The sequence below is a fragment of the Patagioenas fasciata genome, chromosome 3 (assembly GCF_037038585.1).
Source record: "Patagioenas fasciata isolate bPatFas1 chromosome 3, bPatFas1.hap1, whole genome shotgun sequence".
In the NCBI taxonomy this organism is placed as follows: Eukaryota; Metazoa; Chordata; class Aves; order Columbiformes; family Columbidae; genus Patagioenas; species Patagioenas fasciata.
In genome coordinates, this window is record NC_092522.1 from 44,437,815 (window position 1) to 44,453,117 (window position 15,303).

The following is a 15,303-nucleotide window of genomic DNA, read 5'->3' on the forward strand; positions in this document are numbered from 1 at the left end:
AAAGCTGACAGATTCATAGGACATGCTGAAGATATTTTTAAAATCCCCTGCTCTATGTCACTTATAACACCTTTTCTGAAATTTAAAATAGAAACCAGTTTCCAGCATCTACAAACCAAAACCCAATAGTTACTTTTGGCACCATCTGACACATTCTTGGCAAACTCACTGGGGCGGCCAGAAACAGGGTGGGCATAAAGCCACTGATATACCAACTGAAAACAACTAAGCCATAGTGGAGAAAATGCTTTACAACCCTATATGAAAGGAAAACCTCTTCAAACAAGATTATCATCATATGTGGGCAAAGTGTAAATTTTAAATCCATTTTGCATGGGATGCTGTTCCCTCTTACCAAGGCACAAGCACTGAGATCTACTCATAGTAGGAGCACTACTAAAACCAGCAAGCAGAATGAAAATGTGCTACCAAGTCAAACTGCAGATGTAGTAACAGCAGAGAGAAATCGTGTTCCCAGAATTCCAACCCATAGCAGACATCCAAAAAAATCGGATTTATTCAAACAGATGCTCAGTACATTCTAATCAGAGTCAAATTTGGAGTTTTTCCCTTTTTATCATGCCTTTGCATTAACTGTTCAGGTATGTATGTGAAGTACCAGCAATCTGTTATAATGAGCAAATATGCACAGTCTCCTAAAAATGCTGTGTTATCAAGAAACTCTAAACAGCATTATTTTATTATTGCTAGCTGTAAGTCACCCAGGACTATGGAAGGATATAATATTTTACAAAGGGAAATCTATTAACTGAAGCACTATCCCTCAAAGAAAAGCTTAGTGTCTTGTCCACAGAGGGGAACATTTCTTTAGTTCTTCAAAAAGATGACCAAGAAAATTGGCTAGCAAGAGCAGCATCAGTTCTCTTTCTTCTATAGAAAGAAAACATAATACATTGTATCTGAGCACTGATAAGAAGAGAGCAGATGGTGGGAAAGGAGAATCAAATTATGTTTTTTTCATTTTTAGTGTCATTCTAGACTTGGAGTTCAGCCCCTGTCAGACAGAAAGCTGGTGAACCACTGGTATAGCAGGAAACAGAAAATCAAAGATGTGCTTGCATGGATTGCAACTGACTGACAGTTTGCCAGCCTAATTCTGACATAAACTTCTGACCCAAAAAGAGTCACTGTTTTTTTTTGTTTTTTTTTTTCCTTTTTTTTTACATCTAGTTAGAATCTCCAATTTGAGCAATAATTGCAGAAAATTCTGGAGAACCTAGGTCTCAAATTCTTCTCAAATTTAGAATGTTAAAACAGAAGCACTTACCATGTGGATCAACTTCAAAACTGCTGACGATACCCCAATATACCTCAGCCTGCCCAGGTCTCTCGATGTGGTTGAAAATTTAACAACTTCATGCTGAGAGATGTCTTAAAATCTTTAAATGGAAAAGTATAATTAGTGCACTTGAAACAAAAAACTACCATAAAGCAACTACTCTATCGTAATAAAATACCCTTTGAATTTTGCGAGCTCTAGGATGCTACTTTTCTATATGCATTACATGCACTGCAGACAACAGCATTTTAACATAATGATGACTACAACCTGGTAAAGAAATGAGCTGAACACCAGCAGTACAGTTAAAGGTAAAGGAGAAGAGATTAAATGAGCCTAACTGAAATTTCATTTGCAGAAGAGACGTTTTAAGTTCAGAAGCCCAAGCTCTGGTGCAAAATAGTCACATAGTCTCTCATTTAAAAGTAACAGAACTAGTTTATAATCCTTGTAGCTACATCAAAAAGCTATCAGAGATATGAACTATGTTCAATATAAGGGCTGAAAAATCAGGAGACAAAGAAAAAGAACCAAAAATATGTATAAATACTAGCCAATGAATCCAGAAATACCACTGTTTACTTTTAAACGTAACTCAGCATTTCGAGAGGGGCTCAGTTTCTGATCTGAGCCTCATTAACAGATTACTTTGGATGATAAACAGGACTAAGCATCCCCTAAAACATAAGAACACTCCAGCCGGCAAGCTTTTTGGTATAAAGACTTATGAATTCAGAAAGTTAGTCACTGACACACATTTATTTCAGGCTTACTCATGAGCGTGGGTTTGCTTGTGTGACCAGCAGGAGAAATAGGCAGGTTCAGAGTTGTGGAAGGGAAGAAGGAGGCAAAGGATTCCCTGTCTGTGACCAACCATGTTCAGGGAATGCGCAAACATTCAGGATGACTCTTTTAAAACCACTAAATTGGGTGAGTGTGACTGCTTGAGGGCTCTTAAAACCCCTCTCAACTTGACTATTTTATTTTAAACTTATAGACAACCCTCATGAATGCTCATAATTAAGATAATTATGCATAATACTGTAGAACTTCATAGGCTTTGTCAGTGCAACAAGTAAGTCTTCAATTGCCAAGTCACATTTTTTCCTTAGAACATCATGCTGCAGTTTCTCTTCCTATTCAGTTAGGCTGCTGAAATAAATAAATAAATCTCAGTCACTCTAGTGCTGTATCATTCATATTTAAGTTGTTAGTTTACACGTAACTGGTTTGTGCCTTCTGCACTTAATCCCTCAGCCTCCCTTGCTTACATATCCACTTGTGTTCAGGATTATGAAGTGCTGAATAGAATTTATAGCCAGAGTAAAGCCTCATTTGCCATCCAAATTTTGCTACGCTGGAATTAACTGATTGATGAAGAAAAGCTAATCTCAGTTTCTGGCATACTAGAGTGCTTTTTGCCATGTAACAGTAGGGCAAATCTCTTCCATTGGAACACAAATCCCTTCCAACGCCATTCACATTTTTACATTTATTGAGTTTTTCTCTCAGGTAAGTCTGACTCTTGGATTTGCCTTCGTTAGGAATTGCACTGTTCAGCTGACTTGGCAGAACAGGCTAACAAGCTCCAGTCTTGCTTCATGCTGGGAGCCCTGCCTCCTGAGCTCTGACAGATAAAGCTTTGACAGTTCAAAAGATCGCTGCCCCCACCCTATGGATGTGCTGGATGTTACTGCCTTGGTGGCAGGGGTGGCAGGTGGGGACAAGTGCTGAAACCTCGCCTGCCCTTGGCCACTGTCCTGCGTCTTAACCAAGCAGGGGGTCAGCTCTCAGGCACTGGCACAAGCTGTGCCTGCTGAGGAGGCAGCCCCCAGCTGTACGGAGGGGTGGGTAGCCAGGTGGTTAAGCTCCCATGGCTTCAGTTCGCCAAGATCAGGAGTCAGAGCTCTCTGGTAACTCCTATTTCTTAAACCTCACAGGGCTTTTAACCATGAGAATATGCACTCACCAGAGAGCACCAGGAAGGCTTCTGAAGGCAGAATGCAATGCAGCTACTGGATTTTAGCCATGTCCTTCCTACCACAGGTAAAATCTTGGCTAGAAGCTCATAGGACTTCCATATGCTACTCAAGCAGTTCAATCAGAGCCTCTTGGCGCTCTGGTTAATGTAGGCACAATAGCTCACAGATCCACCTGAAAGCAGTGCTGTTCATCTAACAGCACTTGGGAAAAAGCAGATGGCTGCTTTTGAGTATGTCATGGTGCCTCTGTTACACATCTGAATGTTCAAAAGCACTTGCAGAGGGGAGGAACAGACTCTAATACACTGATACAAAAACCTCAGTGTTTTCTACACCTTTTTGTTGTTGTTCTCGTAGTTACAGAGCTTACTACAACCAACCCAAGCCGTAGCAAATCACAGATAATCTCATTCAAACTGTCATACATGCTACAGAAATGTAACTCAAACCTTTTGCTTCAGAGCAGGAAGGAACAGAGGAGAATTCACAAAGCTCAGGGAGAAAGTCTAGGAAAGAAGCACCCCCTCACTTGGTCTGGAAGCAAAGCCCTCAGTCATTTGGTCAGTCATCAGCTGACTCACTTCTCCCCTGTGACAGTATCACTTATTCAGACTTCAGCCCTACTTCTGGGAGAAACCAGTTTGTCCCTTACCAAAAAGTCCATACCAGCTTGTTTCAGACTCCCTTCATACTATAATTCTGTCTTTCACAGGAGCTCCCTTATTTCTACTGAAACTAGAAACCCTACAATATCCTTAAATTTCAGACACCCTGTACAGGGAAAATCAATCCCTGACTAAAACATCTTGAGGTTATGTTTTTTAGTGTCTTCATGTTGAATGGGCTAATGTGAAGGACATGCTGTTTCTTTGCTTTTATACGTTGTTCAAGCCAGACTCTGTATATGATTAGGCCCACAAAGCTGGGATCGCTTCAGTGTAAAGACAACAGATATATCAGAATTCAGTTACACAGCTACAAACGTGAAAATTTGGGAGAGGCTATAATCATTGCAATGAAACTGGACTAAATAAGATATGCTACTCCAAGCTTGTGCATTAATGTTCAGGGACTTACAGGACTTCTAGGAGTGTAGTAGTCTTTGGACACTCCGGTAAAAATAAAATAACAATACCCATTGGTCCTTCTGTTTCTCTTTCAGTAAGATCCTCTGCATACTGCATTCTCTACACAAAACTGCTCTCACAGTTCATGAATAATGTGCATGCAAGAAAAATTTACAGGGGAAAGGAGAGAAGAAGGAACAAATTCCACATTTGGGTCTGAAACTGGGTATTTCAGTGCAAGAGTGAGTGGAGGTGCTATGTAGTCACATACTAGACCTCCCATTCTCTCTGCCTGCAGATAGTGAAACATTACATTGGTCGTTAGCACATGTTAACTAGAGTCTGAGTCTGTGCTCACTCTTAGCTTCCACAGAAGTTAGAGCTGCAACTGATCACCAGGTTCACGGATCGCCAGGGAATTCTTCTTTGGCTCCCTTGATATTACGCATTCATTTTTCTCACTAGCAGCTGCTGTGAGCACTTACGGTTACAAAATCACCTGTCGCTGGAAGCTGGGCCACTGATGTCTGTATGGAGCTGTGCTTTCATACTTCATATGCAGTGAGAAGGGAGACAGAAAGCAAAGCCCTGATGCAGCTGGCTCCCTCTTGTCTGCACACAGTGGATCATAGATCTTTCTACTGGATGTACTGGGCAGAAATCAGCAGGGGTGTGTGGAACAGATTTGCAAAGCCCCACAGTAGCCACAACTTCAAAGATACACTCTATGATCTCTACACATCCTTCTACCTCCCACAGCTTTGTCCTTGTGCTGTATGTAGGTCTACATTGTTTATTTACCCTTCTAGTTGTTCTTCTGCTCCTTCATCTTCTTAAACACTTGTATCACCAGACTGAGTTATCACAGACTCACGCAATTTTAGGGATTGGAAGGGACCTCGAAAGATCATCTAGTCCAATCCCCCTGCTGGAGCAGAAACACCCAGACGAGGTTACACAGGAATGTGTCCAGGTGGGTTTTGAATGTCTCCAGAGAAGGAGACTCCACAACCCCCCTGGGCAGCCTGTTCCAGTGCTCTGTCACCCTCACTGTGAAGAAGTTTCCTCTCATATTTAAGTGGAACCACTTGTGTTCCAGTTTGAACCCATTGTCCTTTGTCCTATCATTGGTTGTCGCTGAGAAGAGATTGGCTCCATCCTCATGACACTCACGCTTTACTTATTTAACATATAAACATTAATGAGGTCACCCCTCAGTCTCCTCCAAACTCAAGAGATCCAGCTCCTTCAGCCTTTCCTCATAAGGGAGATGCTCCACTCCCTTAATCATCTTTGTTGCCCTGTGCTGGACTCTCTCCAGCAGTTCCCCGTCCTTCTTGAACTGAGGGGCCCAGAACTGGACACAATATTCCAGAGATGATCTCACCAGGGCAGAGTAGAGGGGAAGGAGAACCTCTCTCAACCTACTAACCACCCCCTTTCTAATACACCCCAGGATGTCATTGGCCTTTCTGGCCACAAGGGCACAGTGCTGGCTCATGGTCATCCTGCTGTCCACCAGGACCCCCAGGTCCCTTTCCCCTACGCTGCTAACAAGTCATTCCCCAATAACAGCCTGGGGTTGTTCCTGCCCAGTTATGGCATCATGGCACTTCTGTTGCACACTTTCTCCTCCATTCATGCTTCCTCAGTCTGTCACTGCACCTCTACTCAAACTGAACTTGGATCCAGCTCTGTCAGCAAACTCCTGGGCTTACCTGCCCTGATGCAGAGGTCTGCTCATGAGGAGAAGCTGTACCCGAACCATTCCAGAGTAAGCTCAAGTCCTCTCTCCAAGTTCAGAGCTCTTGCTCATTAACTTCTCAGAGCAAATATCTTGTCTTCTCTGAGCAATTAAATTCGTAGTGCCACATGGGGGAGCTTGTGCTGTGACTAAAGCTCATCACTTCCAGATCAAGGGAAAAGAATAGCTCAGCAGCACTAAGGACTTCAGCCACTGGAAACCATGGTCTGGAAAGCTGGTTAAAAATCGTGACATATGCATACATAAAGCACACATGCTATAATAAAGATGTTCCTTTTCAAAATTATTGTAGGTCACAGTCATTGATTTTGCCTTCAAAAAGCAGCCAAAGTCATAACTCACAAACCATAACTCATAAACTTTAGGAACTTCCAGTTCCTGTAGCCTGGTAGATCAAATAAAATGAAAACAACTATAGTTTAAAGGCGTAAGCAAAGCAAATGAGTAATGGGGATCTATTCTGGCTATACACTAAGATGAATAATGTACACAATAACGAGCCTTGAGTTAACTTTACTCTTTGCTGAGCCATGTCTGGCTGTGAAGCCATCCTGGCAGCTGAAGTAAAAGCAGGTGAACAAGTAATCCAAAAAGGCAGGGAGCCTGTCTCGTGATATTTGGCAAATAGATGGACCTGAAGTCTGCTCTGGAAACCCTTAAAATCATGACCATGCTTTAGAGACAAAAACAGAGTTACAATTCACCTCCCAAGTCTCACAAACAATAAGCAATCTAGTAGCCTAAGGATATGAAAAATGTCAGGTTTGGGTTTGTTTTGTTTTTCTAAAACCAAGGAAATCGTTTGAAAGCAGTTTGTATTTAGGAAGAAGGTAACTACCCTTCTGGACTGGCCGTCTGGAAAGAGAAGACGGATGGAGACAGTCCAGCCTTCAGCTTGAATCCAGCCTTTCCCCTTCAGCCACTCTGTAGGGTCGTCAAAGACCTCTCACAAAGTATTGTGGTGTCTTGTCTGCAAAATATCTCACAGATTGAGTAATACATACCAAAGAAAGCAAGGAGCAGAAGGATGCTGCTAGGGCAAGCTAGAGACAGGTTCACCAGCAGCACATTTCACGTTGCCTTTGCCCCCTGGTTTACAGCGGGGAGCGGAAAAGGTGCGAGGGGGGAAGCAGGACCGCCCGCGGGGAGACAGGACCGCCCGGAGCACGGCGGGGCCGCCCTTCGCCAGCAACCGCCGAGCGGGCCGGGCGCTGCCCACAGCACCAGGCACGGCAGCCCGGGCCGGGGCGGGGCCTGCGCCGGCCCCATAAGAGGCGCGGGGCGGGGGCAGCTCCGGCGGCATCAGGAGCATCGCAGCAAGAGGATGCAGGCGAAGCCCGGGGCGCAGGCGGCCAGGCCGTTCAAGCTGAGGAAGAGTTTCGGTAGGGGCGGCGGCGGCGGGTGCGCGGAGGGGCTGCGCGGCCGCGGCGGGTGCGCGGAGGGGCTGCGCGGCCGCGGCGGGCTGCGCACACGCGTAACGCTTCTCCTCTCTCCTGCGCAGCCACCCGGCTGGAAGAAGTAGCAGGAATCCGGGCGAAGTTCCCAACAAAAATCCCGGTAAATATCTGTTTTGTTATTCGAGGTTATTGCTGTTCTTTAAGAAGAAGCGTTGGGGACCTGTCTAAAGTGTGGAAGGGGATGGGGGAAGGGACCTGGATGTTTTTGCTAAGTGTGACTCTAATTAAAACAGGTAATTGTTGAAAGATACCATAAAGAGAAATACCTTCCTCTCTTGGACAAAACCAAATTTCTTGTTCCCGAGGAGCTGACCATGACACAGTTCATCACTATCATCAGGTAGGCAGCAAGCACCTGTGGGTCTGTGCTGGAGCTGGGGCTTGCTGCCGTTCTCCAAGCTGGTATTTTCTAGTGCTGTGCTAGAACACCTTGCTTTTTGTGGTGGGGAGGGGGATAAAGGTATTAATAAAGGCTTCCCTCTCTTGCAAATATTTAAAGAAAATCAACAGATGCTTTCTTAGGTATATTTAGGGGAAAATGTGACCTATGCTTTTTAGATTCATAAAGTATTCTCTCTTCCTCATAACCATAGTGAGTTAAGATTATGTCAGACTCCTGTTCTGCTTTCTTCCTGCTTGATGAACTTGTTACTGGAGCTCTGTGGTTCTGTTCTGCTTGTAACTGTTACTGCCTTGCTTTCTTACAGCACCTTGCTAAATTTGCTCAAGTTCAAAGCAAGTCTAAGGCATGAGCGGCATGAAATGTGCTTTTAAATTATTCTTTGTAAAACACTACAGGGAAGAAGCCTCTCAAAGTATTTAGTGATGTTGTCTGACAAAGCAGGAAAGGTATGTGCTTTCCAGCACATGCTCTAAAGTATGGAAAAGATCTTTCTAGTTGTTAACTTCTGTAAAAGATGCTTTTGTCTCTTGGACAACTTAATCCTGATCCTCATATGTAATGCCTCTGAGAAGGACTCTTTTGATGCTAGACTTTAAAATAAGTGTGACAGACCATGCTAGAATCTCTGACTACAGCTGTGCTGCAGGACCTTTTGTTTTCTACTCGCACTTTTCCCTGGTAACTGGGAACTCAAAGCCTAGGCTTAGTAGCACTCATAGTCTAACAATGTAAGCTTTTCCTCCAAGCGCAAGACTTTCATCTTCCAAACATACAGTTAACTTCCTGTTGATGAAGATGTTAAACCACATAATGACTTTACACAGCATTTCTTGTGCATACTTTATGCCACTGTTCTGCTTGTTGTATTTTATAGAATGAAGTTGAAACCTCCTTAAATTTGCTAATGCTTAATCCTCTCTTTCTCCCTTCTTCAATTAGAAGCAGGATGGCTCTAACTGCTACACAAGCTTTCTACCTGCTGGTGAACAACAAAAGCCTAGCCAGTATGTCCTTGACAATGGCAGAAGTGTACAGGGACTACAAAGATGAAGATGGCTTTGTGTATATGACATATGCTTCCCAAGAGATGTTTGGATGCTTTTTACCCACTGCTCAAGGAAAAACTATGGAATGCCTTCGAAACACTTAAGGCTGGGTCCATGTGCTGCAGTGAAGCAGTTTGTTATAAGTCATGCCTGTGACATGAACCTTGGAGATGCTCCTTCCAATGAGCTCTTGAGCTCTGTAGTAGGGAGTTATGATCCAAAAGCTGGCAGGACCAGCTTAAGGCCAAAATGGTGGTACACTTTTTCTATATAAGTTGGATATATATTTTTATATTTGAAGACACATTGGGGTTTTTTGGAACTGCACCTTCACTTTTTTTGCAATATCAGTCTTAATGTAACTGATCTTTAAGGTGTCCTTAAAGCCTAAGTAAGACTAAAATAAATAAGCTTTTATGTATTGAGTGGAATGTTAGTTTTAATTTGGGGAAAGACTGTAAAAGTCTGTCTAGGAGAAGGTCCTAGAATATTTCTGGGAATTTGAGCTCAGTGCCTCTGAAATGGCTTGCACAGCCACTCTGAAGTTTTGAATGGAAAACAAAGTTTAGGTCACACAGGAGCAAAACCATACATATAAATGTTTCCTTATACTAGATATGAGCTACAAGACTAAGCAGAGTATACTAGTGCAAGAGCAGGGTTCAAATACAGTGTTAATTTGAACACCTGGATAAACTACTGTCAGCTGATACAGAAAACCCTATCTGATATAGATGGCTATTTGTTTAAATAAGCAAAACTGATTGCTAGTCAGCGTAACCTAAATATGGATAGCATGACTTGAAATGTAGTTTAAGAGTTCAAGTGTCTGTTCTTACTACTGAATTCTGCTAGTTTGGTTTCCACAGTCATACCTGCCCCTACAGGCACCTGAAGGTCAGTTCCCCTGAATGACTTCAGTGACCTTTCTTTCAAGGATGGACAGAGCCATATATCACAGTGTCTCTGGAAAATATCAAAACTGTCATTAAATGAGATGCTGATTCATCTAACATACAGACTTGGTTCCTGAAGTATTGAAGGAATGCTTGAAATGAAGCTTAGTCCGAACTAACACTCAAGCTAACTTTCCTAGTCTTCTTATATGTGAGGAATGTATTGGAAAGCTGTAAATGTTCTGATTGTGTGTAATAACTTAAAACACCAGGTCATTTTAAAATCTGTCAAGAGTGTGCAGTTAATCACCCTCTGGCAGTATCAGCTTAGGATGGTCAAATTGTTACAATATGATGCAATTCTTCTGTTCAGTACTAAACTGATTTGCAGAATGATTAATGTAGGAATTACTAGACTGCAAAGCAAGGAGTGTTGACAGTATTTAAACTATGCATAAGGAAGGAATGTGTGTGTAAGCTTTCTTGCAGTGGTTCTCTTGCACTAATAATCTCTTGAATTTAAAGCTTTGAGCAGGCCTGGCTTCAAGTGAGGGAGTTTAGAAGAGGGTACCTTCCTTAGTGAAGGTGGTCTTTGCCAACTCATGTTTCATGAGCTGAGGAACAAAGAAATCATTGACCTGACTGACTCACTGGAAAGGCTAAAGCTATGTCAGTATAGGTTATGAAAACTTATGGGTGTTGGGATTCCAGAATCTGCTGCTTGGATAGATTTAATTTATGCTTGTAATGGAAACAGTTTCCATTGCACAAATTGAACTCAAATAGTCATTTGTTAGCAGCCCTCAGGGAGGCAGAGACACCTGTTTGGCAGGAGAACCACAGGCAATGTTGAACAGCTGTGGGAACCTAGGGGTGGAGGAGCAAGGGGATGTCTTCCTATGTTCAAGCTCTCTTGCCAGTCTAAGAGCTGGGCTAATGTTTTGCTTCACTGGCTCCTCTATCTTCCTGTCTTGTGTGATACTTGGTACATGAAGAGAAAAGCACTACAGATTCTTGGCTGGGGCAATTTTATGTCTGGCAGCCAACTTTCTTTGGTTTGTAATGTAGTGGCTAAGGTGTAAGTGGTGATCCCTTCAGCACTTATTGACATTAGGCTATGGTGTTTAACAGGCTGAGTCACAGATCCAGCCACAAAAGTTACACAAGGAGGTCACTTGCAGGTGAGGACCACCATTATAAACCTGTTTAAACTGGCCTGCTGAACCTAGAGAGAAGTCCTGTAAGCTGAGAAAGCCTCATCATTGGATAACAGTAACATATTTGCCCTTCTACCAGGTGTTAAAACAGATAGGATTAACCATCAAAGGCAGTTTGCAAAAAGTCTTATAATAATAAACTAGGAGTTAGGTGCCCAAATAAATCAATTATGCTCCTGGTGGAGTTGCTTTGGCATGACTAGAAGCTTTGGATTCAACCTGTTGCCTTGAAGTGCAAGGAACAAGGTTTAGAAAAGTAGTAAGCAGAAAAGCTTTGCTCTGACTGACATTAAGCAACTGAGATAACTGCAGCTGCTTCCAATGTAGCTGCTGTTTGAAGTGCTAATATTTGCTTGAGCAAATACCTGTTGATCAGAGGCAGGTACATACTTTTTGCAATGAAGGACACTATGCTCTGGTAAGTAAATTTTATGATTCTTTCCAGCATATCCTCAATGTAGAAAGGGAAGATAAAGAATTATGATATAGATTAGTGCACTTTAATATGCAAAATATCCACTAGGGAAAACATTCTGAGGACATTTCTGTTTCTGCTGCAAACTACCAACTAAATCCTGGAAGGTACTTAGTGCTCTGGCTTCAAAGCACTTATGTATGTATGTGCTCTGCAGAAGTAACTCTTGGTCTACAGTACTCAGACCCTTGTAAAATCCAGCAGTGTCTCATCTTCAATTACAAACCAAATCAAACCAAAAGGTTAGTGAACATAAGTGTGGCATGAGGGATGAAATTGCCTTTGCCATTGAGGGTTTGTTTTGGTGTGTGTGTGTGTTTGTTTGGTTGGTTGGGTTTTTTTGAGTGTTGTGTAAAGTAGAGTACTGGGAGAGTTGTGACTTGTAATGTAGCCCAGTGTTAAACCCTTTTTTATAATCTCACCAAGGTACTAAAAAAACTCTAATGTCAATAACTACAGATGCTGCTGGTATTATTAAAAGGGAAGTAAAAAAGCAGCTGAAATCTGAGGCTGCAACCTTGCTGTACAAAAATTATATCTTAATGAAACATACTATTCATGTCTGCAATGTATGCCTGCACAGCCACTGCTCTGGGAACAGGATAGTTTTCTTGTTTTCAAAGACCTGAACAGACTTCACTCCTGAGGCACATGCTGTGGGCTGTGTGCACTCTAAATGCTCCTAAGAGCAACTGGAGAAGAATACATTAGCAGGCTAAAAAAACAAAGAAAAAAAACCCCCAAACAAACCCAAAGCCACAACAGCAAAACCCACACCACCACCCAAAAAACAACACCCATAAGCTCTTGGGTCTGGGGAGGAAAAAAAAAGAAAACTTACCAGTGCATTTGAATTTCAAATGGGTAGAAATCTTTTTTTTTTTTCTGTGCCTACTAAGACTAGAGATTCAGTTGCCTGTACTTTCCTTACCAAAGCTGATGTCCTACAGCCATGTACAAACACAGCTACAAACTGTGTACCATGCTTTATGGTGAGCAAATTGTCATTTGTTGCTGCAAGGCAAACATGATAACCTCAGCTGGGTTTTAGCACATAAGCAACAGCAGGAGCTTTCCAAGCTGTTTGAATTTTTAAATTACTTGATGTTGTCTATGGGTAGAATAAATAAATGAATGAATGAGGATACTAATCTTCTTGCTCAAGTACTGTAGGCAACAAGTCTCATGAACTTATATGGGCTTTTTGTTGTTTTCCTGTGCTAACTATATCCAGATGGTGGTAGCTTCAGGGTAAAAATATTACAGATGCACTGTTAAACACACTAAATGTATCCTCTTCAAATGAAGTTTTTTGTGTGTGTAAGATACAGTAAAATAAGACAGTCAAACAAATTAATAGGACAGAACATAACCTTCAGCATCAAAAGGCACTGCTGTATTCCCTTTTCAAGAAAGACCCTGTGGGAACTATGGGGAGAAAACCAAAAGACCTAACCAAGAGAAACTGTTTTTAGAACACTGGTTTTTAACTTATGGACCATGAAATGGAGGGGGAGAAGGTGAGGGCTTCTATGGAAAGCTTCCAAGGAATCCCTGAAAGGTGGTTAAGAAATGCCATTTCATATATGTTACAGTGCAACCTATGTACAAAACTTCTAACTGTGCACACACACTTCCCTTAAGGATCAGTGTTACAGAAAGACTTCCAGACAACTCTCCTGAATTTTAAAATACCCCATACTTTTCATACAGTTTTGGATCACCCTGTCAAGTTTTGGATGAAAAAAAAACCAAGTGGCTCTGCCTATAGATATATGCTTTGTTTCTTTAGCTTTCTGAAGATGTTTCATAATGATAGCTGTACCCACATTTTTCCCTGATGTTTTTAGGTTGCTTCTTAATAGCACGAGTTTCGTAGGTATCTGCTACTTGTTCCTATACAGTCCACAACATGCAAAGGCAGTTAGGTCCTATAATAAATAACAGTCTGTCACTAGTTTAGAGGAACACAGATATAATCTTAATGAAGGTGGCTGATGTCCTTCAGGCTCACCTTCAGAAAGCCATTATCATATAATTCCCTGCCTCTTGTTTTCCACCTGGTGCCTTCCTGGTGATTGTAATGCTCCTATGGCACATAACTGTGGCAGCGTGGTCCAGGTGGGTTTTGAAGAACGTATAGCAAGTATCTATGCCAGAGTCTATAAAGCAACTCTGTCCCTTACCCCCGTGCAACAGACCTGTGGGAGGGAGACCTGCCCAAGTGGGAGCACATGGAGTTTCCAGAGCAGCCAGGGACTGAGGAGGGGCTGTTCAACACTTACTTCATGGCCAGCAGGGACTATAAAGGACCTTTATGAGGCTGCTTGTGATTTGTGGCAGGGTGGGCTTGGCTGGTGGTGTTTATTTATACAAATACTCTAAGATCTGGCTTTGCTTTCTATGTGTAATGACATGGTCCGGATGTTAATCGGACCTTCAGCCCAAGCCTGTTATACGTCAGAAAGGTGTGAGATGATACAAAAAGAACCAGGTTCATCTGCCATTGATCAGTAGATTCCTGGTAGACCCAAAGCTTATTTCCCGTTCTCAAGAACAGAGCCAAGACTTTATGGCCTGCCAGGTGGATTTGCACAGAAATCTTTAGGACAGCAAACCAGTGGGTGAGGAGAGTGGACAGAGTAGGACAGGGGGTTAAGCATGCCTATCAGTGCTTCCACCCAGAGCAGCTGCAGCCACATATTCCTCACAAGCCTGCCTGTGACTGACTGGAAAGCCTGAGCTTCAGTATGACCTCATTAAGGCAACTATTACATGCATTAGCTCACGAAGAGAAGTTATGAGAAAGAAAACACGCGCACACATGCTCACAGATGGAGGGTGGATATATCCATTTCCTGAATAAAAAGTGAACTCTGTCAGTGGAAAAAAACACACAGGAGTGTGCTGAAAGGAAGACATGGCAAGTAAAGAAATTCTATTCTTGATGTTGGCACCACTTCACAAGGCAACTTGGCCCTTACTCTGAGAACTTAAAAACTTAATGGCAAGTGATAGATATGAGTATGGTCTCTGTCTGACCTTCCTCCCTTAAAATGCTGCATCTGTGGTAAAAAATTAAAAGTCAGAGAGTGATATGAGCTGCATATTTGGAGGCTGACTGGCTGAGGAAGAGTAACTCATTTTCCATCAGCTTGATGCATTAGTCACCAACAAAATAAAAGGGCCATCAATAGGAAAAACAGCTGCTGTGCTACAGGTGAGGGCAGGATCACCAGCTTAGTGCAGATACATCTGTGCTGTCTAGACTGTCAGGGCAACCCAAGCATTGCAGGGGTTATGAAGATAATTTTGCTATTCAAAACTATATTTGCTCTGTTATAAACCTGTCAAAACTGTCAAGAGAGGCTGCAAGAGAAATACTGCATTTTCCTAGGAGGCAGCTGGATTTGGTTTAACCCTCAACTCTTCCCAGCCTTCTTCCTGCTCACTGACTTTTGTTCCCATTTTTGTTGGTTGTTTTTTTTTTTTTTGGAAAGGGACCAGGCCTTCTGTGTTTGCAGAACCTGGGTACAGATTCCAAGATTGCTGAAAACTATAAATAATATGCCCTTAGTTGCCGTGTAACAAACTTGTATGAGAGATCACAGCTGTTCTGTTATTGTAATTCAGCGTATGTCGGAGTCACAAAATTTGGCTATGCCTCAGTCTCTCTCAGGCTTCTAAGCCTCTGT

The 15,303-nt window shown here is 42.4% G+C and overlaps 1 protein-coding gene and 1 long non-coding RNA gene across 2 annotated transcripts in view; one reads left to right on the forward strand and one right to left on the reverse strand.

The window, feature by feature from the left end:
* The window catches only part of LOC139827714 (uncharacterized), a 51,187-nt gene that overhangs the window by 24,471 nt on the left and 11,413 nt on the right, over positions 1–15,303 (reverse strand). The window contains exon 2 of the long non-coding RNA XR_011738632.1: positions 1,289–1,400. This is a non-coding gene — a long non-coding RNA (uncharacterized lncRNA). The remainder of the gene's footprint in view (positions 1–1,288; positions 1,401–15,303) is intronic.
* On the forward strand, positions 7,391–9,441 carry MAP1LC3C (microtubule associated protein 1 light chain 3 gamma). Its single transcript, XM_065835071.2, has 4 exons — positions 7,391–7,496; positions 7,616–7,671; positions 7,805–7,911; positions 8,914–9,441. The coding sequence occupies exons 1-4, from the start codon at positions 7,439–7,441 to the stop codon at positions 9,122–9,124; spliced, it is 432 nt and encodes a 143-aa protein (XP_065691143.1). The 5' UTR covers positions 7,391–7,438; the 3' UTR covers positions 9,125–9,441.

What these genes read in the sequence shown, in the direction of transcription:
- MAP1LC3C (XM_065835071.2), top strand. Translation starts at nt 7,439, where the DNA reads ATGCAGGCGAAGCCCGGGGCGCAGGCGGCCAGGCCGTTCAAGCTGAGG. An exon ending in AGTTCCCAACAAAAATCCCG is followed by an intron (nt 7,672 to 7,804) that starts GTAAATATCTGT and finishes TAATTAAAACAG; the next exon opens with GTAATTGTTGAAAGATACCA. An exon ending in CAGTTCATCACTATCATCAG is followed by an intron (nt 7,912 to 8,913) that starts GTAGGCAGCAAG and finishes TTCTTCAATTAG; the next exon opens with AAGCAGGATGGCTCTAACTG.